This window comes from Mastigoproctus giganteus, chromosome 4, assembly GCF_048544385.1.
Source record: "Mastigoproctus giganteus isolate SK-2022 chromosome 4, ASM4854438v1, whole genome shotgun sequence".
Taxonomy (NCBI): domain Eukaryota; kingdom Metazoa; phylum Arthropoda; class Arachnida; order Uropygi; family Thelyphonidae; genus Mastigoproctus; species Mastigoproctus giganteus.
In genome coordinates, this window is record NC_143578.1 from 239,322,860 (window position 1) to 239,348,207 (window position 25,348).

The 25,348-nt window shown below is 40.4% G+C and overlaps 1 protein-coding gene across 1 annotated transcript; it reads right to left on the reverse strand.

Moving 5' to 3' along the window:
* Positions 1–998: 998 nt before the first annotated feature.
* LOC150087540 (zinc metalloproteinase nas-7-like) lies at positions 999–20,073 on the reverse strand. Its single transcript, XM_090372524.1, has 9 exons — positions 19,828–20,073; positions 9,121–9,196; positions 8,880–8,997; positions 8,599–8,774; positions 7,278–7,502; positions 2,587–2,712; positions 1,925–2,062; positions 1,556–1,803; positions 999–1,082 (listed from the first exon to the last, which is right to left on the reverse strand). The coding sequence occupies exons 1-9, from the start codon at positions 20,071–20,073 to the stop codon at positions 999–1,001; spliced, it is 1,437 nt and encodes a 478-aa protein (XP_090228650.1).
* Between the last annotated feature and the right edge of the window lie 5,275 nt (positions 20,074–25,348).

A 25,348-nucleotide genomic window follows, 5' to 3' on the forward strand; every position in this document is an offset into this window, starting at 1 on the left:
CAGTTTGAGTGTACCCCGTAAGAAAAACCCTGCTTTCCGGGAGAGGAAAATCTTGATATCCTTCCACCGACTAATCGAGACAGGAGGGGGGGTAAAGAAATACACTTGGTCTTTGGTGAGACCCCGGAGACTAAAATTCAAAGGAGTTATATCCAGGGATAGTAGGACTATCAAGTCGGTCTTCCTCTTCCAATCCACTACACAGGAAACATTACTTTGGGGTGTCCACGAACCTCTTTATGGTGGATTTGATACATCATGGGCTTTGTCGGCCATGAGCCATAAAAACCAAATCTCTTTATGGGAATGTGTTGGAGCCCCGTCTTGAAGAAAAATCAAGTCCAACAACTAATGTAGAGAAGTAAATCTACTTGTTGGCTTCTTTTTAAACAGTGATTCGAAATTTCCGCATAAAATCGGTGGCAGAGTACAGCTAATTACAGTTTTGCAATTATGATGCCATCTACTGCAGAGCGAAGAGTGTGATCAAAATGAGTGTGAATGGATAGGATGAAAAATTTTACCACTTAATCTCTGACATGGTGGCCTTGTGAGTTGCACAGTTTGTAGAATCACCGTCCTTCCACACTTGGTGGAAAAGACGTGGGTTCGAGTCCAGTCGATGCCATGAGGAATTTTTATCCGCCTTTTTCACAACGTGGCCGAGTTAGTCGGTCTCAAGAGATGGTAGCATGGTTTTTCTCCTGTAATTCTGGTTTTTTAAACCAGCAAACAGAAAATTGACCTCACAATACGCAATTTACAGACCATATCCAGGAAGTAATATAGCCTTAGTCGATGATGCTACTAAAACCCGAAAACAACTACAATTCTGAAATGGTCAGCTTGTTTCTTTCGTTTTTTTATTTCTCTTATCATTTGAAAGTCCGGTTCATGAAAAATACTCCTTGAATTCTGAAACAAATATAAAAAAAGAGACACGTGTGGTAATATTTCTTTTATTAAGGATTAATTGGCTTGTATGCCTGACTTGAAATTCAGCAAGGAAAACCACTAAGTCTGACGTCATCAATTGCAACCACAGCGTCCACGTCCCTCTGGACAAAGACCAAGAAGGCAATCTGAAAAATGGAAAAGTAAACACGGTAAATCCCCTGGAATTTTAAGTTTCTAATAACATTAAACATCCATTTATAAGCATTCGAAACGTTTCAGGAAAATGGTCCTACAACACAGAACTATCCTTGAGCTAAAATATATTATTTATGCTAAAATCATTAAAAATTTATACGCGTTAATGTATTAATTTTAATGCATTAAGGAGAATGGTCCAGAATCCACCAAAACATTTTGGACCCCAATTGTCGTAAAGAAGAATGGTTCCTTTATGGTTAGCTGTTCCCTCAATGCTATCACTACCGATACTGATGTTCACTTGTAGTGAGATTTCATAAACAGAAATGCGGCGGGTGTACAGAATAAGCTTCGCAACTTTACTAATATTCATTCGTTAAATACCGTGCTGTTAGTTGTGTCAACTTCGCAATTGTAATGGATAGAACAAAAAAAAAAAGGTTACTCATGGGATACTCACTTGAGTGCTGTCGCCAGTTATATCAACAAGTCCAGAAACGTCCTGCCAGTCATTTGAACGTGTTCGAGCTGAATAAATGTTTGTTCCAGTTCCAGAATTAAATGCCTGGAAACCGACGGATGGGTTGTCGATAAAGAGTTTAAACGAGAGACATCCAGTCCTTGCCCACTGGGTACTGTACCACGGACTTTGAACTGCTGCCTTCAGACTTCCTCTGAGCTTTTTGGTCTCAACGTACAGAAAGGAACCTGCAGAAGAAAAATTAATATTTTGATAGGAGAAGATTTTAAAAGAAACAGAAGGCATCAGCGAATACGCTTAAAAATGACATTCATTTTGTAAGGCAAGAAAAAATTGTGAAAAATTCACCTGTTCTTCCTCCGATTGTTCCCTGTCCATAGGAAAAGTTAATGTCTCCGTTTGCTGTATTCTGTTCAAAGCCACACTCGTCGTTTTCAAAATTGCAGACCATGTCGGGCATGTCAGGGGGCGTTGGACGAACCTCACCTATAAACACATGATCAAGATGAGACGTAGAAAATTGTGGTTCTTCTGTTGGACTGCAGGTGGTTTTTAATATGTTATTACTGTAAGCATTTACAATATTTAAGTTCCAGAACTCAATAAATTTAAAGAAATTCATATTTCAAAATGAAAAGAGCGTTTCATTTCAAAATAATCGACCTGAACATCTACACTCTTGTGAGAGCGCTCGTAAGGCTATTGGAAACATTTTAAATCCACCTGAATTGACCGCCATCAATTCCGTTTTTCATTTCTCTCCATATTCCCTGAAACCGTCCGCTAAATTTCACCTCAATTATTGAATAGCATCAATGGTTTACCCAGAAATGAAACTTTCCAGTGATATTCCAGTTCTAACGAAGAAAATGCTGAGCTATCCACAAAGATCAGTTGCATTAAAACAATATTCAACAGGCTGAAATTTCTAACATCAATGCTCAAGTTAAAAATCTCCCATTGGTCATTACTAGTCACCTCCGGGAGACTAAAGAGAACTCTGAACTTACTCTTGAAACAAACCTCTTCATGAATAAAAATTCGTCTATCTAATGATGCTCTTTGCACTGAAACGAGAAATTCATCTTCCATTGGATCCCATTCACAAAATCCAATTAGCCTCTGTGCATCAAGTACTTTAACAGAAAAAATTATTACTGAACAGACTGTCAGATAAATCCTCCTGCTCAAAATCGCACCACTGCTACCACCGTCTCTCCTCTGCTGGAAACTCCTGCCTGTAGTTCTACGGTTCAAGATCAAAGTCACCAAGTGAAATCTTTCCCAACGTTACTTAAAGCGACAGATGCTAAAATAACCGCTGCCTCTTATAGTAAGGTTTGTAAACTGCCATTTATAGCTGCGACCGCAGTGGAAAAGCTCCATCTTATACTCAATCTCAAGTCTTACACGCAAGATCTAAACAGAATAATCCATCATCAGAAAGCGCTGAAGACTCTACTTAGTAACTTAAACAACTTTAGAGCAATCCGAGGCTAATAATGTATCCCAGCTCACTGAAACTTGGCTCTCCACAGATACTGATGACTGGGAGATTATGTTGTTGTTGGTTTGATTTATTGGTTCAAGGGCTACTAAGGCCATAATGCACCTACCGGGAGATTATAAATGTGCATTATCCACAGGAAACACAGATGTCGTGGAGGCGGAGTAGCTATTAGTCATTGAAACCTCATACTCATACTGAAACCTCATACATTTATTTAGTAAATAAATTTGATGAATTTGAGGTATTGCTCAAAACATCAAAGGCAGATATTGTTGGGATATCAGAGACGTGGTGTCACACAGATATAAGGGATGCAGAACTGCAATTTGGGGAGTACAACGTCTACAGAAAGGATAGACAGGATAGGAAGGGGGGAGGGGTTATGCTATTAGTTAAGAAACACATAAAAACCAAGGAAGTGAAGCCAGTTGACATCGCTGGACACTGCAGTGTTGAGTCAGTTTGGTGTGATATAAGCATTGGGAGATCAAAATTGAGAGTAGGAGTGTGCTATAGGCCTAATGACTCTGATGAGTATAATAAGGAACTGTACAGGGAAATAGAGTGGGCCAGTAAATCAGAGAGTCTTATAATGGGAGATTTTAATTTCCCAGATATTCACTGGAATTTGGGGGCTGGTTACTCACACACTAGCAGGGCTTTTGTGGATTTATTGGATGATTGTTTTCTACATCAGCATGTTCGGGAGGCAACTAGAGGGAGTAATACTCTTGATTTGATTATCAGCAGTGATTCTTCATGCATTAAGAATCTGCAGATAAATGAACCACTAGGTGGCAGTGATCACAGTGTGCTGAAGTGGGATTTACTCAAAGAGGTAACTACCATTAGGGGTGAAGGGAAGGGTTATTGTTTTCGTAAAGGCAACTACGATGGTCTGAGACAGTATTTAAATTCTATACAGTGGGACCAACCGATGATGTTACCAACAGCAAATTCAAAATGGGAAGCATTCAAAGAACTTATCTTGGAAGCTACTAGGCTTTATATACCAACTAAGAAATATTGTTCAAGGTTTAGGCCTAAATGGATGTCAGATGAACTGATGAGGCATATGGCAGAGAAGAAAAATGCATGGGATACTTACAAATTAACACATGACACAGAAGCCTATGATAGATACAAGTTGATATGCAACCAAGTTACAAAGGAGGTTAGGCAGGCGAAGGCAGATTACGAGAAATCTTTGGCAAGGGATGCAAAGAAAAACAGCAAAGAGTTCTTTACTTATGTAAACTCTAGAAGGAAGGGGATGAATCAGATTGGTCCACTTGATATTGATGGGTCAACTGTTGATGATCCTGCTCAGGTAGCTAACAAACTAAATGAATATTTTGCATCGACATTCACACATGAGGAGTTATTCAGCAAGGGGAATGCCAGAGGTGTATTCAACTCTAGCAGTAAGCTACAGAATCTTGAAATAACAGGGAGTAAAGTGGAGGAGAAACTGTTGAAGATAAACACAAGAAAGGCACCCGGGGTGGATGGGATCTATCCAGTTATATTAAAGGAGGCAGCAAAGGAAGTAAGCAAACCCTTAGCTATAATTATGAGAGCTTCCTTGGACTCAGGGGAGGTACCCATAGACTGGAAATGTGCAAATGTGACCCCAATTCACAAAGGAGGATCAAAGGCTGACACAAGTAATTATAGACCTGTGAGCTTAACTTCTGTTCCTGGAAAATTCATGGAGGCACTGGTTAAAGAAGCACTGCAGGATCATTTAGACAAGACTTCAGTTATAGCTCAGACACAGCATGGTTTTGTTAAGGGGAAGTCTTGCCTGACCAACTTGATTGGATACTATGATGCAGTCACAAAAGAACTGGATGCAGGGAATAACTTTGATATTATATACTTGGATCTTAGAAAGGCTTTTGATACTGTTGCACATGGAAGACTGCTACACAAATTGGAGCAGTGTGACATTGGAGGCAAATTGCTGCTATGGATAAAGGGGTGGTTGAGCGGGAGAAGACAGAGAGTGGTAATCAATGGACACTGCTCATCGTGGGCTAATGTTATTAGTGGAGTCCCTCAGGGCTCAGTGTTGGGTCCATTATTGTTTTCTGTATTTATAAATGATATTGATGATGGTATATCAAGCTTAATGTCCAAGTTTGCAGATGATACAAAGGTTGGCAGGGTTGTTAAGGACACTACTGACACTATGCTGCTGCAACAGGATCTGGAAAGGTTGAGCAGATGGGCTGAGAGGTGGCAAATGAAGTTTAACATTGACAAATGTAAAGTACTACACATGGGAAACAGCAACCCCAGAGCAACGTATCAACTCTGTGGTACTACACTGACGGTGGTAGAGAATGAAAGGGACTTGGCGGTGGTTGTGCAGGCAGATATGAAGTTCTCTGAGCAGTGCTGACGGGCTGCAAGAGTAGCTCATGGAGTATTGTCAATGATATACAGGAATTTTTCCAGCAGGGATAAGGAGGTGATTATTCCATTGTATAAGGCAATGGTCAGGCCACACCTAGAGTACTGTATACAGGTCTGGAGGCCTCATTTCAAGAAGGATGTAGAGCTGCTGGAACGAGTACAGAGAAGGGCAACAAGATTAGTGAATGGAACAAAGGGGTGCTCTTACGAAGAAAGGCTTAAAGTTTGCAAATTACAGTGTCTGGAGACTAGGCACCAGCGAGGTGATCTGATAGAGGTGTATAAAGCCTTGAATGGTTTAAGCATGCTCAATGCTGATGGGATTCTTCCTCTAGCTCAGAAAAATCACCTGAGAGGGCATAAATTCAAATTGAGGAAAGACAGATGTAGGATAGATGTGCGGAAATTTGCCTTTAGCCAGCGTGTGGTTGGTTGGTGGAACAGACTCCCATCCCTTGTGGTGGAGGCTGATAGCCTAAATAAGTTTAAGGCTCAGCTGGACAGGTATTTTGAACGAACAGAGGGGTGAAGTGGAAGTGGGGTTTTTTTTTTTTTTTTTTGGCTGATGCTGCATAAGCTTGCTTTCTTGCATCAAATGCCTCTACTAATGCTAGTGCTAATGCTAATACTCTGTGAACTTGCCTCAATTTTTACAAATATTGAATCACTTTAGTACCTCATTCATCTTCGCAACTTAAAAGTTTTGTTGACCATCAATATTTAGAAAATTCACTGGAATCTATCCTCTCACTTATTCAATCTACTAACATAGCGGTTTTAGGTGATTTCAACTCTCAGCACGCAAATTTAGGTTCTTCTCTATCACTGCAGATCAAGCCCCTCTTTAATGTCCTGCACAGTTAGAGCCTTGAAGAACTATGCAAAATTCCAACCAGGGATAATGCCTACGTTATATAATGTTACATTGCATAATGTTACATCATGCAACGTTCCCTGAGAGTTATCGTCAACCAAATGAACTATCCAACTAAGTGAAGTACCTCATAGTCCCCTCCCCGTCCTCTGCTTTTCATATCTTTCATTAATAATCTTTCTTCAACACCTCAGACTTTCTAGTTACCCTCTACGCCAATGACTTCAAGATCTATTCTGTTGGGAAGGAAATATTTGATTCTTCAAGAGCCTGGATTCGGTTAGACCAAGTTTCCTCACTAAGTTGAACAGGTTTCTGTGTTGTAATCCCAATTACCCGCATGTTCATCAGATTCATCATCGAATTTTGAAGACCCAGAATTCAACTGTTCTCTGGAAGGTGAATTGGGAACTTGGCAGATCTGCATTCACCACAGATTGTTTTTTTAAATTTGGTTTATCCACCACACAAAAGTAACACAACTTGGTATGAACGACTGACGATAAGCTTGTAGAGGAAAGCAGGCAGTCAGATAGGCGAACTTCCATGGCGCTTGGAATGATGCTCCTACGTCCTTTGACATGAGTGCCATGGACCTAAGCCCAAGGGCGAAATTGTCAAGTCTTATATATCTTGGATTTAAACATGGTCGCATTTCTTTTGAAATTTATTTTGCTTTCTTTTGAGGTACTATTTGAGTCCATGGCGAAACCTGGTTCGAAGTGGTTCCAAATCCTAATCCGTCAAGAGGTTCCATCTTCTACTATTTGGTGATGAAAGAGCGATCTTTCATGGGAAGTTCTTACAGAATATTTTATAGCGTACGCGGAGGAGGCTGTACCCTAGAAGTTAAATTGATTTTACTTAATAATAAACATTATTTCGTGCCCACTTACCAAAACACTCGTACAGTTTGTTGACTCGTCTGATATCGCTGGCACTCAGTCCTGGTTTGTCGATGACGCTGAGCAGTGGCCGACCATTTTTCGCATCCATGGTGTGTAGAATGTTGTCTTTTGAAAACGCGGTGTTGTCGTATAACATCACAGAGTCATAATCAAATTCTTCCCCAAGCAGGTTGTTGTCCCAGTACTCTCTTTTTTCGAAGTTGTGGGTCTGGTCTGAAAAACAAAAAGATAAAAAAAATTACCACAGGGTAGTACAATCAACAAACGTTTCTGTCAGCTATTAGCAACGAGGTCAATAAGAAGAAGATAAGAAGGGCATTGATCGTCTTAAGGTGATTTGATTCCAGTTGCATATCATAAATGCACGAGTCCAGAAAATACATAATATGAAATATCTTAAATTAAACCGCTTTTTACAAAAATGTGCTGTGACAACGTCGACCCCTTTTAAATGCTTAAATAAACAGTTCGTAGGGATTAATGAAAATTTATCCTTTTTCCAGTTTTAGCTACATGATTGATATTTAAAATTTCCATAAACTGCACACCGCTCCATCAGTTTTTCGATCGAAGCGCCCTCAGCCAACGTGAGGGATACAAACATTCATTTTATTTATCTCTCACATCCCTCAACATATAATTTTTTCAAAAATGATTTATTAAAGTTCCAGTTACTGAAAACCAACCTTCAGATGCTCAAGATGGCTGGTCTTGATAGAGCGAATGTCGAGTGCCACACAGTAGGACACACGTCATCAGACATAATTGCTGTGGTGTTTGATTCATCGTTCCCGGACCATGGAACAATGAAAGGAAGTTGTACTCAAGAGATCAGTCGTGTTAAACTGCCTTAAAATTAAGGCAAAAGTAGTGAGACAGCATCATACCTGATGTAGCATCATAGGACAGTGTATATATTTATATAAAACACGCTTGTGTCCAGAGCGATTACGTGGAATAACTTTGAGATTATTGCAGAAAAATCAATCGTTTCAATTACATACTGTATAATGTAGTTTAGAGCATGAACTCCATTGCTATTGTGAATTAAACGGGACTCAATACCAAGAAACATCTCAGTCACCTTAACTCGATCACCATACTTATATATGAAAGTTAATCAAAGAAAAACATTGGGCAACGAAATATTTAAGGGAACACCAAAACAAGAAGATGTCATTAAAGAATGGTATGGATCCCACCAGGGAGGCTCTAATGATTTTGGACATATAAACGAGACCTTCGATAAGAACAACGGCCATCAAAGGTTGAGATAGTATTTTTCAACTCGCAGGGCAACGTTACTTACTTGGCCACATGCTGTTCCAGTGGATGGTCAGGTATTCGTCTCTGTCAGATCTGTTTTGTTCGTGGTCAAATCCGATCGCATGTCCCAGTTCGTGGGTCACAGTTTGTCTCCAGTAGCAACCGGCAGTTAGGGAAAGATCTTGTGCGCCGCCTTGCATCCCAAGAGCAGAATAACACCTGAAAATATCAAATAATGTTTGATAACATCAGAGTATAAAAAAATTAAAACTCCCCCTTGGAAAATCATTGAAGGGGCGTAATAAAAATCAAACTGTTATTTACCCATCGATAGGTTTCATTACAACGTAATTTGGGTCAGTTGAAGTCCTAGCTCGAAATCTCACACAAGTATGGTCGTGGTAGTCTTTAATTCCTTCCATGATGACATTTCTCTGTGAATCTGAAACAGTTTGACAATTATTAATGAGGGCCATTAAGGGATCTTGATGTAAAAAATCAATGTGTACTGATAATCAATTCTACAATTTTTATTGTAAAAAGTGGGAGTAAAACGCTCACTCACTGAGACGAGGATCGATCTCGTATGGAACTACACCCCCTGGCCAATATTTTCTGGGATTCACAATGGCGTTCCTATCCTGAAAACAATGTTCAATTTATTTATTCAGGATTTTTAAATACTTTTAATAATTAAAACAGCTTGCGCTTTTAATAAATTAAGAAATATTTTAATTGCTAAACGATTATTATTAATGATTGGTTATATATAATGATAAATAAACAAATATTACTTATACAGGATTTTACAATAAAATACAACCAGTTTCCAATACAATAAAATTTTATTTAAAAAATAATAAATTTTATTAAAACTGCTACAAAATGTGCTCAAAGTCCACCTTGCTCTTAAAGAAATACATTCATTCTCTTCAGTATTTGATGCAAGTCCAGAAAAGAATGTGTTTATGTGCGTAGCCTACAGATGCTGCAATTTGCAGAATTGAATCCCTTCTTTGTAAGCGCACCCCGTTGTTCCTCTTGTTGCCCTTCTTCTGTACTCGTTCCAGCAGCTCTACATGTTTCCTAAAATGATGCCTGCAGACCTGTATACAGTACTCAAGGTGTGGCCTGACCATTGCCTTACACAAGAGATAGCAAATGTTTCTTCTCTGTCGCAAGTCTCATTATTTCATCTGATATCCAATTATTCTTCCAATTGCTGTTGGTAATTTCATAAGTTGGTCCCACTCCATAATGTTTAAGTACTGTCTCATACCCTGGTAGTCACCCTTATGAATGCAAAAGCCCTTCCGTTTGCTCGAGATGGTAAAAACATCCCCATATTAATAAAGATTCAATACAGCGTAGTCACTTCCACCTAGTTGGTCTTTATTGATGATTCGCTGCAGATAATCAGACACAAGAGTGTTGCTTTCACTTGTTTCCCCTCTAACTAGCTGCTGTAGCAAACAATCATCCAAGAAATTCACAAAAGTCTTTCTAATCTGTGGCCAATTTGCTGTTTGCTGGATGAAAAAACGAATTTCTCGGAGAAAAAACTATGTTCCTCACTTGAGAACGACTAACTGAGTCATGGTGTAAAAAACTCCCGGGCCTTGGATCCCGCAGAGGATGTCGTTGTGTTTTTTTCGATGCATGGGCTCAAGCGTTGGAGTAGCTGGCTGAGAGTTTGATGCTTTTCTCTCTTTTAATCCATTTCCAGGTCATCAACCCTATTCTTGCCAGCATTAATGTACATGGACGTATAGATGCACCTGAGAGAAGCCACCAATCCTATTCTATAATTGATAAGGAATCAAAAGCAGAAAGACAACATTCTGTCTATTTTGAGATCTGAGGTCATTTCTGGAAAATGCCAATCATTTGTTTACTTCGGATTATTACTTCTTAACAGAAAGTTAATTATTTTTATCTTGAAAAAATACTTACTCCATGCGGATCAATCCCTGCAATGTCTCCTTCATAAAGATCTATAAAAATATTTCATTATTCAGCTTTATTTGGGCTTAATCACCACATATAATATAAGATACGCATCTCTTAAGTTATGGTAAATATAATTCGTTTTAAAGAATCAGAAAATTATTTCTTGTTAATCAAAAATAAAGAAGAATACACAAAAATACTGGATAGATTTTAGACTTACTGGGATTTTCCATTGCAGAGCGCAGTAGAACCCCTAGAATAAAGTAAAATTGATTATTAGGGTTCTAATACATTGGCAAGTGCTATAGTTAATTACTACAGTAATATTACAGTTATATTAAATATATACACACACTGGTCAAAAAAATGCCAACCTTTGTATTTAGACAAAATAGATGCAAAGAAAACTGTGGAGTGGTGTGGGATGGTGACGTTTTCCTCTTTGAATATAAAGACTGAAGAGGAAATCTAAATTTCCTGTTCAGTCTTTATATTCAGATTGAGATTTAGCATTTATATTCAGATTTTAGCAGGAGGCACGATTCAAGAAACGAAAGACATAACTGGTTTTTCAAAGGCATCCATCTAGTTTTTAATGAATGGAAAGGAAGAGGTTCTTCCACATCTCAAAGGCCTAAATGTAGCAGAAAAACAACACTTCAAGAGCTAAGCCGTTGTACTACTCTAAAGAGGACTGTACACAAAAATGAGGCATTCAGGATGCAGCAAATGACATCTGAATTCAACCCAAGCCCAGAACTGCCCTATTTCAAACGGTACCACGTGGGGGAATTGAATAAATTGGATATTGGCAGCCACCTGCGTATTCGGAAGACGCTTGTTTATGAGAAAAATCAGCTTGCAGGTGTCGAGAACGCTGTGATTGGACAGTGGAACAATGGAAGAAAGTCATGTGGTCAGACGAATCACTATACACTTTGTTTTGTCCAATCACAAAACAGAGATTTTGGTGAGAACCTCAGGAAACGATCGACCTGATTGCCTTGGTAAGAAGACAACTCAATCATCTGGAAGTGATATCATGGTATAGGGAATGTTTTGATGGCACATATTGGATCCGTTGATTGATGTGGAAGGTCGAATGTCATCCAGAGAATACCTGCAATGTTACACAAGGTGATGTCCTCTTTATGGATAACAGTGCAACAACGCATCATGCCAAAATCGCAAGAATGTTTCAGAGAACACGAAGCTGATTTCCACCATCTTCTGCGACCCCCATATTCACCTGATCTGAATCCTATTGTGGGATGTGCTGGAGAGAGTTATCGGTAATGAACTCCTCTACCTTTAACTTTGTCGCAGCCACACGATGTTTTGCTGGAAAAACGGTTACAATTAGACCAGAACACGCTAAAACACCTTGTGGAATCCACGCAGCGCCTTACACCTTCTGTTATTCGAAACAAAGGCGGCTCGATTCGATACTAAATAAAGGTTCGTATTTTTATGGCCACTGTGTGTATTTGTAGTATTGTATACGGTTATGAGTTAGGTACAGTGGTAACCAAAGAGGCGTTTCAGAGAGCATATCTCTCAAAGACAACTGCTCCCTGAAAGCGTTGCACCTTTTGACAAGGAGGGTAGTTACAGTGGGCTAAGAAACAACACACTGGGCAGTGGAACTTTGGAAAAGACGTTGCCTAGTGTGATAAATCTCTGTTCCTTCTGTTTCGCATTGATATCGGCAGAAGAATGTGGCGAAAAGAACATGAATCCACGAACCGATCCTGCTATTTGTCAATGTAACTTGTTGTATACACTGGGGTCTTTGGTATCAGTTGAGCAACATTTGGATGCTACAGATTATGTAGGAACCATTTCCGACCAGCTGCATCCGTTCGTGGCTACGGTGCATTCGCAGATGGATACTATATTACAATGCAATACTACTGACTCAACCTGGACTAGCATTCCTGTGATGTGCTTTCGATATTTGCTGAGACCATACCACGACGAATTCAATTTGTTTCTTGGGCTAAAGCAAGACTTACTCGCTCTTAGGTGTGCCTAATAAAATGGTCACTCATTGTATACGATATATCGGCAACTTCGTAAGTAAAGTGGGAAAATTTTAACAACATCCCAAAAATATGTCACGGGAGGGGTAAGAATATATATTAAAGGAAGGATCCAGTTAGTTATAAGACGATCTTCCAATTTAGTGAAGAAAGAAAATGACTTACGATCTTTAGCGGTGGGGAATCTTTCACCCACTGTCAGGACCGCCGCTGCCAAGACCAAAAAGATTGACTTCGACATCTTGGAATCCTTGCTGCCTGCCTAGCACCAACCGCTATTTATATCCTTGTTCTGACTACGTGTCTCTTTCTGTCCGGGTTCGAACAGATAAGAGTAATCACGAAGAACCTTCACTTTTTGGAAGAACATCAGCTGCCATTTTTCTTAAACAGATTACATAGATAGGCTAACAGACCTGTGTTTGCTCTGGAAACCAGAACAGCTGGCAATTTCCTCTTCTTGTGATAAATGCCAAGCTGGCGAGATTTTCGAATGACTCGAAGAAACCATATTGAGGTACAATTAGCACAACAACTGTACGATTTTCAAGTACAGTGTATTTGTTAAGGTAGTGCTGAGCATATCTCACACTGTTTTGCAGAGCATTAAATGAAGACAGTAAAAAATTGTAATTTACGCGCTCTTTTCTATTCTGTTTCCAGTGGTAAGAAGGGAGAAGCCATCTGCTTTCAAGAGAACCATGGATAATTGTAATACGACTGGCCACTGTGCCAGGCATAAATGCCTAAAGGGAGACGAGTAGGTCCCTCCCTTCATCCCTTAAATTTGATCGAAAATGGATTCAACGTCTATCAGGGACCCAGGCTCATGTTGACTTAAATAATTGCAAGAATTGCAATTATTTACAATATAAGAAAGGTGTACAAAAATGCACGATTACAATTATTTACACAAGTGCGTATATTTATTTATTAAATCTGTTTATTGCTCTGCTCAAGATTATTCAATTATTGACTAGATTCAGAGAGGCTCTTCACTCTCTACTGCTTGCTTGCTTTCCGAGTGGTCACAGGCAATCAATTTCACAGGGTGGTCACAGGCAATCAATTTCACAGGATGGTCACAGGCAATCAATTGAAAAGGTTATTTGGGAAGAAATTCTTCAGACAGCACAGCTGCGGTACTCGTGGAATAGAGCTAAGTCCTCGAAGACTCGTTGCGTTAATCACACCGGTAAGTATCTGATAAAGAGGAAGAATATTCCTGGATGCAATGTGAACTCTCCACATAGTGATCTTTAGGTTGGTATATAAAACAGCCCTGGGGCCAGATGGTGAATGCGCTGCCCGTGACCCTGTTCATCCATCGCATTACCCAGTACTGACTGCCAGGAATCTGTTTATGTACGACGTCGGGGCAGAAGACCAGATTGGCGATGCATACACGTGATCACAATGGATTGTAGGCACCGCTGGACGTATCCTCCAACTACATCGACGTTGAGTAACCCCCTAATCTCCTGTCAAATTGCCCACATCGCCGAGAAAGTCTTCGATTTCATGGTCGAAAATGGTTCCAAAAAGTGAGGCCCTCGTCCCAAGTCATTTCGAGGTCGTTGTGAGACTTCACTTTCCTTATCTACAATCCCTTGTGATGTCATTTTTGATTCTCTTTTTTGTGAAGGGAAGTTGAGCTGATTTTGATACGTTTAGTTCCAGATCTATTTGCAGTAGATGGGCTACAAGTCTGTTTATCAGGATGGAGACTCGCTAATTTGTCAGTGATTTGTTCAGCGTCTTTAGACGTTATGTATAATTTGAGGTTGTCTGCATATGATGAGAAATCAAAGTACCTTGCGAGGAAAGGTTCAAGGGCAGCGGCGAAGAGTAGACCGGACAGGCCACCTCCCTGCGGTACTCCTCTCGTTATAATGCACTCCTGTTGGAAGGATTTATAGCTGATGATGAGTTGTCTTGGTGTAAGGATGCGGTTGATGGTTTTTAGAGGCTTTCAGTAATGCCAAAGTACTTTTCTAGATTTGTAGATGAGAGCGGGAATTGGGAGCTTATCATAAGCAAATGAAATATCCAGGAAGATGACGTCCAGCTGAGATTTACGGTTGAGAGCAGTTTGAATTTTAAATAGGGTGTCCAGTAGGTTTGTATATGTACATCTTTTGGGATCACAGTATGCAGATGTTTGGGTCTAAGAGAGAAGCATTGGTCGATCAGTGCTGATAAGATAGTTTTCTCAAACACTTTTAATAGAGAGCAGCCCACTGAGATCGGTCTCAAGTCCTTAGGTTCCTTTGGGTTTCTTCTTTTGGGTACGGCTTGTACCCTGTAGTGATTCCACATTGTCGGGATTAATCCAGAATTCAATATGCGATTAAATATTAAAAGAAGGGGCTCCACAATGAAGGCACTCCACACTTTAACCATGAACAGAGGGAAGGCATCATAAATCTACTACTACTACCAGTTGTAGATTTATTGGGAAGTCTATTGATGGTATTTATAAGGACTTGTTTTGTTATAGTTATAGCTGAAAGGGGGATATCTGGAGTGCATGATGAAATCACTTAGGTTTGGGATTTTTGTGTCTGATGGCACCTCGTTGAAAGTCAAAGATATCCATTCCTGAAATACCTTCTAATCGATATGGAAATCTTTGTTGCATTTGAATGTAATACGTTTGGAGTGGTTTATTCTGTTGAGTACCAGCTGCCGGGTTGCTTTTCGTTGAGGAAGGTTGCCCGCTCGTTCTTGTACATCTGGTAGTCAGCTGACTGTTTCCTCTTCAATGCTTCTTGGACTTCAGCATTGAACCATGTATTGGATCTATCAGAGAATTTTAATTGTTTGGAAGCTCCTTGGGAGGCAATTTGAAGTAGCTGGTTAGCCAGGTTGGATATAGCAATGTCTATTGATTCTTGCTGTAGATCCTTCCAGTTTATTTCTGTGAGACGTGCAAGGATGATCTCTGGGTTTAACTATTTGATGGAGAATACTGTTTTGGTAATCACCTCATTCCCGAAAGTTTCACGAGCGTTTCAGTTTATAGTAACGTTGAACTCAAACGTGATGGGAGAGTGATCAGGAGGGAAGCTCTAGTGTTCAGTGGTCAGTCCAATGTGTGGAAGATTGTGGAATAAGGAATAATAGAGGAGTAGGAGGTGTAGTTTGGTGAACTAAGCCAAATTTGCCAATGACTGATATGAGATCTTCAGTGGCCTCATTATGTCAAGGCGTAGGCATGTTAAAATTGTCTATAATGAATGAAGGTGGAGATTTTGGGGACTAGGTTGGCTGCTATCCATGCTATCAGCTCACTTGGTGAATCTTCTGTGTGGTCGGAGGGTAGATATATAAGGCAAATTTGGAATTGTGTGGCATCTTTTCTTAATGTGGCACATAGGGCTTGGAAGTTATCTGATTTGGTTACCTGAAATCTGGACTGCTTGAAACTGAATGAGTATAGTAACGCAATACTTCCACCGCGTCTGCTATCCCTGGAATTATGGAGAATGAGATAATCGAGAGGCTGACATATGACATCCAGTTGCCTTTCGTAAGATAACCAAGTTTCGGTCAAACAGATGAACTGATATTCAGCTAGTAGCATGGTGGTTTGTAGAGGGTGTAGTTTATTGCTGATACAGCGTATATTTTGGAAGAAGCATCTAAGGGGAGTTATTGAGACAGGTTGGCATGAGGTGACGTTGGTTGCTGTCTCTGTGTTATTGTCGATCTCATGCAGTAGGATGTGGAAGAGGTCCGTTCTTTGTACATTTTTATTAGAGTTCCTGGAGGCCAGGTGCTGGTATCTAGCACTTTTAGTTCATCCTGTGTGTCGTAAGTAATTGTGAATGAAGCATAGGAAGGATATCTTGATTTCATAGGTCTCACATCCCTATTTGTCCCTCAAAGAATTTAAGAAATCTTTATTGCAATAATAATGATAATAATGATACAATTCGATAGATTGCAATGTTGCCCTTCACGGCCACCAGGCCAGGGGTTAACAGTAATAATACAGTATAAATAGGGAACATTGATATATAAAACATAGGAAATACATATGCGGAAGTACAATTCCAAACTCCAAGTATCGTACAGTTATTTACAATACAATATATAAAGAAGATATGGGCGGAAACGGATAATTTCATATACATATAGTAGTATGAACAGAAGTAGTTAGTCCATCATTACTAACTGTCATACTGAAGAGTTAGTATACCGTCTTCACATCAGGTGGTGTTGATGGCTTGCAGCATTAAGACGAGCTTCGAGGAGAAGGATCAGGGACAGGGAAGTACAATTCAAGGATGCGACATCTGTATTCCCTGTCAGAAGCGAACTTGTTAAGGTCAGCATCCAAGGACTGGGCACACGAAAGTAGCTGAAAAGGCAGAAACTTATCAGATAGGTGGAGACGGCTGTGATGTGGGCATAGAGTTGGAGTCGCTCTGAGGGAAGACTGAGGGATTCTCCATGAGCACAGGTCCCAGAATGATGGTGCCGAAATCTCGCCAACCATCATTTTGATAGTCGTGGTAAGACGTTTCACCCTAATCAGCATGGGGAGCCTGTGAATTTGAATTAAGCTGGCCATTTCAGTTGTCCTGAGCTGTGGAGGCAGTTTGTGTTTGTTTATGGCCCATTTTAAGAGCCAATACTCAGCAGAAAAAAGTGGCCTGATTGTGCTAGTTGCAGCTGATGCCCATATCTCTGCAGCATATAAAAGCGGAGAGTATACAGTGGTTTTTATATATTTTCTAGTAGTTGTGACTTCATTTATATAATGTAGATGCTGTTTGGCAATCCATCGGAGTCGAGCTGCCAGGGTGAGGAGCTTGTCTATATGGTAACTGAAGCAGAGCTTAGGATCAAACACAACCCCGAGATCAGTATGCTTATTGACGATGGGAATTGGAGAATTACACAGAATGGGCTGAATATAAGAAGGTGTTTTCTTTAAAGAGAATATCATAAATTCAGATTTCTCTGGGTTTATTTTTAATCCGAACTGGTTGAGGTAGTTTTCAATTTCCGTCAGTGTATTATTAATTGATCCTGTTATCATGAGAAGATCATCGTATGGAGAAATCGGTGTGAGGAGCTTTATATCATCTGCATAACATAAGATATCATACCTGGACTCAACAAGTGGAGAGATAAGTGCTGTGAACAAGAGCCCAGATAAGACACCACCCTGTGGCACGCCTGAAGAGATACTTCGCTCATATATGTGCCCATGGACAATAAGCTGGATTATTCTGTTTTGAAGGAGTGACGTGAGGAACTGTAGAGTGTCTCCCTTGATCTGGTAGTGGTCTGAAAGTAGCTTCAGCATTGCAGGAACGTTTATAGAGTCGAAAGCTGCTTCAAGGTCTACATAGGTGACTGCAAGCTCTGCTTGGGATTCAAATGCAGAGAGGATAGAGCTGGTGGTGGCTAAGAGGTTAGTCACAGTGGATCTATGAGGAAGGGAGTAATGGATTTGAGGAGGCTGATGTGGAAGAAGTTGTTTAGTTAGAACGGGGAGAAGTACCTTCTCAAGGAGCTTTAGAAGACTTGAGGCGTTGGAGATTGGCCGGTAATGCTTAAGAAGTGAAGGAGATTGAGTTTTGGGGACAGGCTTCACAAGGTAGATATTCCACTGCTGGGGAAAGAAGTGGGTTGACAAAACAGCATTAAAAATAGTTAGAAGGGGATCCAAAATATATGGGCTGAGACATTTAATAATGAATTGGGGGATACCGTCAGCACCTGCCGTCGCAGAAGCTGATGTAGAATTAATGGCAGCAATAAGCTGTTCCCTGGAGATTGATACTGCCGACAGAGTGTCAGGCGGGATTCTGGTTGTTGGAGTATGAAGATCAGGACATTGTTCCGTGTTCGAAGCAAATCTTGATATGAAGTCAAGCCACTGGTCAGGTTCAAGATTTAGGGGGAAATCAGAAGGCCGCTCAGAGTAGGGACATTTTCCGCTACGAAGGGTTCTATCCATATAATGCTTAATTGCTGTTGACTTCTGCTTATTAAATGTTGCGCGAGCTTTGGAGTAGGCTATCCTGTCATGGATACTGTGCGACTGCTTCCACATTTTGTGCAGATGCTGCTTTAACTTGAAGCTCATGTTAAGATGGGGAGTCCACCATGCTCTGGACCGAGGCATGATGGAAATTCTCTTTGATGCTGCAAATGTCGCAATAGTCTTAAGCCAGCTAGTCAGCAAATTCACTGCAATTTCTAGGTCACAATTTTCTAAGACTGTCCATGGGATGACAGAGGCAGCCTCAACACATTTAGAAATACTCAAAAACCTGAGACTTACTATTACTTTGGTATTAGTCGAATTCACAATATTGAAGTTTGGAGCAGGTATGTGTAAAAGAACACCAATTGGCTTGTGGTCCGAATTGAAATAAGTCTCTGGCAGGTAATCAGGTGTGCAGGGAAAAGAAGCAAGGATGAGATCTAATTGGTTGTTACCTCTTGTCGGGAGATCGTTGATCATTTGTAACCCTGTACAAGATAAGTTTGATAGGAGCATTTGCTGAAGGTTAGCTAGCTGAGGAGGAAGATTAAAATCTCCACATACGAAGTGCAAGGCTGAAGGATGAAGCTGGTTGATGATCCAGTTAGATATTTCATGGATGGCTTCGTAGGAAGGTGCTGGGGGTATGTATATGACAATTACATCTATGAGAATCCTATGGTAGCTGAGAGTAACAGCAAGCGCTTCGTACGCTGATGTTTGGCTAGAGACTTGATGAATGAGTGAGGTTTGTGAGCTCTTAAAGAAAATTGCAACACCACCTCCTCTTTGCCCAACTCTGGAAGTGAAAGCAGATTTATATCCAGCTGGAACACAGGATATAAAATATTCCTGCTCTTTATCCAGCCAGGTCTCGGTGACACAGAGGATATCGATATCACTGGCTAGGAGAATTTGGTCAACGGTATCCAGCTTATTGCGAAGGCTTCTAACATTCTGGTACAAGACTCTGACTGCATAATTCCGGGGGATCTTTTTTAAGGCACATGCCGTGTTTTTATTGATGTCAGGCTTTCGAGTTCGTCGATTCGTGACCCATGTTGGGATGAGCATTCCTGAACTGTTTAGATATATTTGCACCGGTTGTGGATGGTCCAAATCTCGATGTGAAGATTTTCGATTTTGTTTGGATGGATGTTATATTGTATATTTTCTCCAATATGTTGGATTGGTCGACTGGTTTGGCTTTGTTAGGGCATGCTGGTGATGTTTCTAGAGTGAGACTGGCCCTCTGGACTACCAATCTATTTACAGAACTATCTTGGTGAGAAGTTGGATCATTGGCCGTAAATATCACTTCCAAAGGGGAATTAGGTCGCGATCGTTTGAATGATGACTGCTGGAAGACAATATGTGCATAAGTGAGTCTTTCATTGGTGCTTGAGTGTAAGCATGGAGTATTTTGAGAAGCCTCATTATGAGAAATGGCTGCTTCAGCTATATAGTCGATATCGCACCTAGGTTCACAAGGGTGCTCTGATACAGGTAATTGACTCATATCGATTGGGGTAGGCAGGTCGTTGTTTCTTATTAGTTAAAGATTGTTTTTCTTTAGTACTGCTGGTTTGAGATTTAGTGCGTTTCTCATACTTTGTTGACCATCACGATGTGCTGGTACCATGTATTCATTTGGTGTAGCTCCTTTGCGATTTCCAAGGTTTTGATCTATGACAGAAGGCTGGTTCACAACGGTGAACTTATTTCTAATTACTTGTGCCTTGAGTAGTTGTACTTCTTCAAGTAGGTTTGAGTTTTAATTTGCTTAATCTCATTAATAAGAGTATTCAGCTGACTGTTTTTGAGCATCACTTATCTGTGGCCAGTTTATCACGTGCATCAAAGTTGTTACCGTTTGGCAACATTTTGTGGCCGTGGTAGCTACATCACGTTTAACTTCTTCCAGGTAGCGTGCAACTGCCCTGTGGTGCAAGAGAGAAGTGAAGGCAGAGTCGTCATCTGTGGGGGAATGATTGTTGCCCTAGGTGATTTGTACCTGCTGATTGGTAGTTTTCGGTGTGATGCTTCAGCTAGGATGTGATAGGATAGCTTTTTTTTTCCTGTACAGATGATGTAGTTTCAGTAATTACTTACCACAATCGTTGTAAATTGGTTGGTTGTGGACCTCTGCTCCAGAATTCCGTTCCACCTTATCCCATAGGACAGAGATGCAATATTGAAATTGAAGAGGTCTTTGTTAGGATCCAATTTTATGAACTCCAAGAAAGTCTTCGGATATGAAATCATCTAGATTTGTGGTGGATATGTCTCGTTCCCCGCCACCAGAAATCTTGTCATCTTCACTATTTGTTGTATTTCTGTACTGAGCTGCCTTCCAGTACCCTAGAATTTCAGAACGCCAGCACTAAAAAAAAAAAAAAACCCTGCTGATCCATTATAATCAACAGTGGCCCGTTATACGCATGCGCTCTAAAATAGCTGGCGCCACAGAGTAGCACTTAAGACAGTAGCGCTCAAATTGCCTCTCTCTGTTTGCCAGACTTTGCATGTAGTGAGACAGTTCTGCTTAGCAGACGCAAGGGAGGTCAAAGCAAGGGAGGAAGTGTGTCAGCGCTAGAGTATTGCATGCTACTCTGTGGCGCCAGTTGTTTATCAGATGCTGTGGGTGGAATTATTATTATTATGAAAGTGTAGTGTAGGTATTTTATGAATTTGTAGAATACAACGTAGATGATGGGAAATTTGGTCTGGTAGAAAGGTATTGGCAAAATGAGGAGAAAACAGTCGTTAGCTGAAGTCACCAGGGTCATGGACCGTAAGAGTCTCTGAAATGGTGTCGTAGTAGTAATGGGAAATGATGCAAGAAGCAAGCTTAAATAGCATCAGTCAAAAAAAACCCCATCTGTACCAGCTAAGAATTTATTTAGTTCTCCCTTGAATTTATTCAACCCATCCACTTCCACAACAACAGATGGAAGCCTGTTCCAACAATCAACCACCCACTGACTGTGAGAAGGAAATGATTATCCCTTATATGAGGCCATGGTTGGACCACATGATGAGTGCTATATTACAGGTGTGGAGGTCTTACCTTAGGAAGGATGTCTATTTGCTGGAACGGATACTGGTGAAGGGAACAAAGGGGTGCTCTTACCTTAGGAAGGCTTCAGTTCTGCAGATTGTAACGTCTCGAGACTAGTCACATGCGTGGAGATCTGATTAAGGCGTTTAAAGCCTTGATGGATTGAGTAAACTGAATGTGAATGGCATTCTTCCACTTGCTGAGACTACACACGCGAGGGGACATAAATTGAAGTTGAGGAAGGATGGTTGTATGTAAGTTTGCCTTCAGCCAGCGAGTGGTTGATTATTGCAAAAGATTTCCATCCGTTGCTGTGGAAGTGGATGGGTTGAATAAATTCAAGGAAGGACTAAAAAAATTGTTAGAGGGTACGAATGGGTGAACTGTGTAGATTTATTTATTGGCTGATGCTATATAAGCGCGTGGGTGGCGTGGTTTTTTCCACAAAAAGTCGGGTTTGTCGTCCAGCAAAACAGAAATTCGACCTCAGAACACACGCAATTTACAGACAATATACACGGAGCAATATGACCTTAGTCGCTGATGATCTTGAAAAATACTCTGCTTCAACAACTACTACGTCATAAGTGATTTCCATAATGATATTTGTATTCCAGCAGGTGTTCAAACACTGAAGCGTTTAAAATGTATCACAAATAGTGCCGTTTTAAACCCTTTAATCTTCCTTTTTTGCAAAATAGAGAGGAATGACGTAGAACCTTGCAACACTTTCAGCAACCTTCGTTATGCGCGTGTGTTTTTGTTGATCAAGGTTATGAGGTATCCGTATTATGGTGACCTTGTATTCCGTATTGGATTTGCTTGTGATATATCAGAGTAGAAGTATTGCAGTACGATTTTTTTTTTTGTCGAAGGACGCTTGTTGACAAGATCAGGCTAAGCCGAAGGCTTTATTGATAATCTACATGTGGTCAAGTACCGTGAGGTTTCTCAAACTCTGCATGCCAAATAATAATAACAATAATTTATTTATCCCTATTTTATGTTACACTTTTTTGGAAGATAACAGCAAAAAGGGAGGGAGAACACACCCTGGCAGAGGCCCTGGCGAGTATTCCCGCTGGTGACGAAATCTTCTTTCGTAGGGTTATCATTTGTTTTGCCCAACTTAGCTTATCATCTAGCCAGATTCCGAGAAACTTGGTTTCATTCACCATTTCAAGTTGTTTTTCTTTGTACGTTACGTCTAAATCAATATTTAGTTGTTTGTTTTTCGTTCTAAACACCATGTATTTTGATTTTTCTGGATTCAGTATAAGCTGATTCTTTTGAAGCCAATTATGCATCACAGAAAACAAGGCAGAGATTTTGAGTTGGAGCTCATTAGGGTCTTTATCTGTGATTAGGATGGAAACATCATCGGCATACGCTACTAGGTGAGAAGACAGAAGAAGAGAGAGAGAAATTCATTGATGTAAAGAACAAATAGGATAAGTTCAAGAAGTGAGCCTTGGGGTACTCCCCTGGAGAAATAACAGATGTGAGAGTATGATTGATTTGTTCTTACGACAAACGGCCGATCGGTAAGGTAATCTTCAAGGAGAAGGTTAATTTTCCCTCTCAAGCCAAGGTTATTGAGTTTGTTAAGTAGAATAGTATGGTTTATGCAATCAAAAGCTTTAGATAAGTCAAGAAACAGTGCTATAGCAAGGACTATCAATGAATTGCAAAATTAGTGGATCTTTTAAGCATACTGTTGTTGACGGATGAACTGATTTTCTTCAAGATGATCTCTGCTTCATTTATTTCATTTTCGATTACCATTAAGATGGGACGATGATCGGAAATAGTTGTATCAAGTATTGCATACGTGAGAGAGCATTCCCCAATTGCGAAGTCAAGAAGGGAACTGTGGGATTCTTCCATTCTAGTTGGAATATCTCCATCAGTAAGAAGACAGAAACCATTTGAAGTAATGACATCTAGGAGGTCTTGCATCTGAGAGAAAGAACTTTGAAGAATGTTAATATTAAATTCACCAATCAGTAGAAGGCTTAGGGATTTGCTTGTGAATTGAGATAGAGTGTTGTCAAGAGTTACAAGGAAGCTGTTAACTGAAGTTGAGGGTGGTCGGTATAGACACCCGATCACCAAAGAGGCAATGCGGATAAAAGTGAGTTCACATGTTTGATCAGGCGAATTTGAGAAAGGAAAGGCAGAGCATCGCAGATGATTGTGAACATAAATAGCAACTCCACCACCTTTTGAATCTCCTCTGCAACTTTGAAAAAGAAAGTAGTCTGGAATTTGGATTGAAACCTCAGGAGAGAACCAAGTCTCAGTAAAAACCATCAGGTCTGGATGCAGATTCCAAGATGTCAGTTGAGCGAGGATTTCATCATTATGTTTTACAAGACTGCGTGCGTTTATATAGAATATAGTAATTGCATCTTTTGATGCTGGAGTAAGGCATCAGTTGCTTGGCTTAATTGTTGGCAAGTGACAGGGTAGAAAGATGTTTTCACAAGAGTTAGTGTCATTGAAATTCTGGTAGGCTGAAGAGACAGATGAATCATTTGTAGACGTTATTTCCTGTAGAGATTCCTGGATATCTGAAAAACGCACGGATTGTCATTCATGCTCACTTGTTTCGATAGCTAAGTCACTAGCTAGTAACCCTAGGGCCAGGGAGAGGGGGTCGTCCGTAGAAAGGCCGAATGATAGCTCCCACAGGCCAACAGTGGTCCTTCAGTAGTTCATCAAAGTCTGTTTCCTGGCATTGAATGTAGAAAGAGCTGTACGACTCGTATTTAGAAATCATTTTTATTGCCTTTGTTTCTATCTGCAGCTGCGTTCTGATGTGCTGCTCTACTTCTCTATCGCAGAGTTGGGGTTCGAGTCTCGAGACAAAAATACCCTTGGTCGAACTTTTGGTTCTGGGGATTGCTCTGATTGTAGAGTTGGTGGCTGTTCCTACAACAGGAGGAGGAGGATGTCGACGTCTGCTGTGTGATTAGAGGCAGATAGATTCCACTGTCTTCCGATGAGAAAAAGCAGTTCGTTTTTTCTTCGGAAGACAGTGGAAAACAACTAGAGGAAATGACATCTTCTAGGAGTGGATTTGAAGGTCGATTGACATCCTTAGATGTTTTCTGAGACTGACTGGGGATAGGAGCATATACAGGAGGGTATGAAGGTTGCTTTATAATAGATGTGTAAGTGGCTTCTGCAACAGGTGCATGGGTTGGCTGGAAAGTGGAATTTTCCATGGATTTCGTCCAATTGTATGTAGGACTTAATGACCTGCTGGAGTTTCGCATGAGATCTGTCAAATCCGAAAGTTTCTTTAGTAAAATATAATTAAATTCACGCAATTGCGCGTTTTCCAATCTGATTTTTTTAGTTTCATCAAGAACAGAGACCATCATGAATTTGTGAGTGTCCAAGATTTGAAAAATGAATTTTGTGGTCAGCTCATTTGGATTTTCATCTTGTGAAACGTCTTGGTTAAGGTGGTGAGAGAAGGAGCGATTTGTCTGCGTTGATGCCACGTCATAAGGTATGGCCTCGGATAGCCCACTCTGCCGAGTATCCATTGACGATGGGGGACAGTTGAAACACTGAGGTTCATCGTCGGGAGGGCTTGAGGGATCAGATGGGCTGCAGCCTAAGTTATTTTCATGTTTCGTCTGCTTTTTCTTTGATTGCCTGTGATTTATACAACAAGGGCCCTTCCACAAGTCAATCGCTGCCTGTGACATCTTTTTCCAGT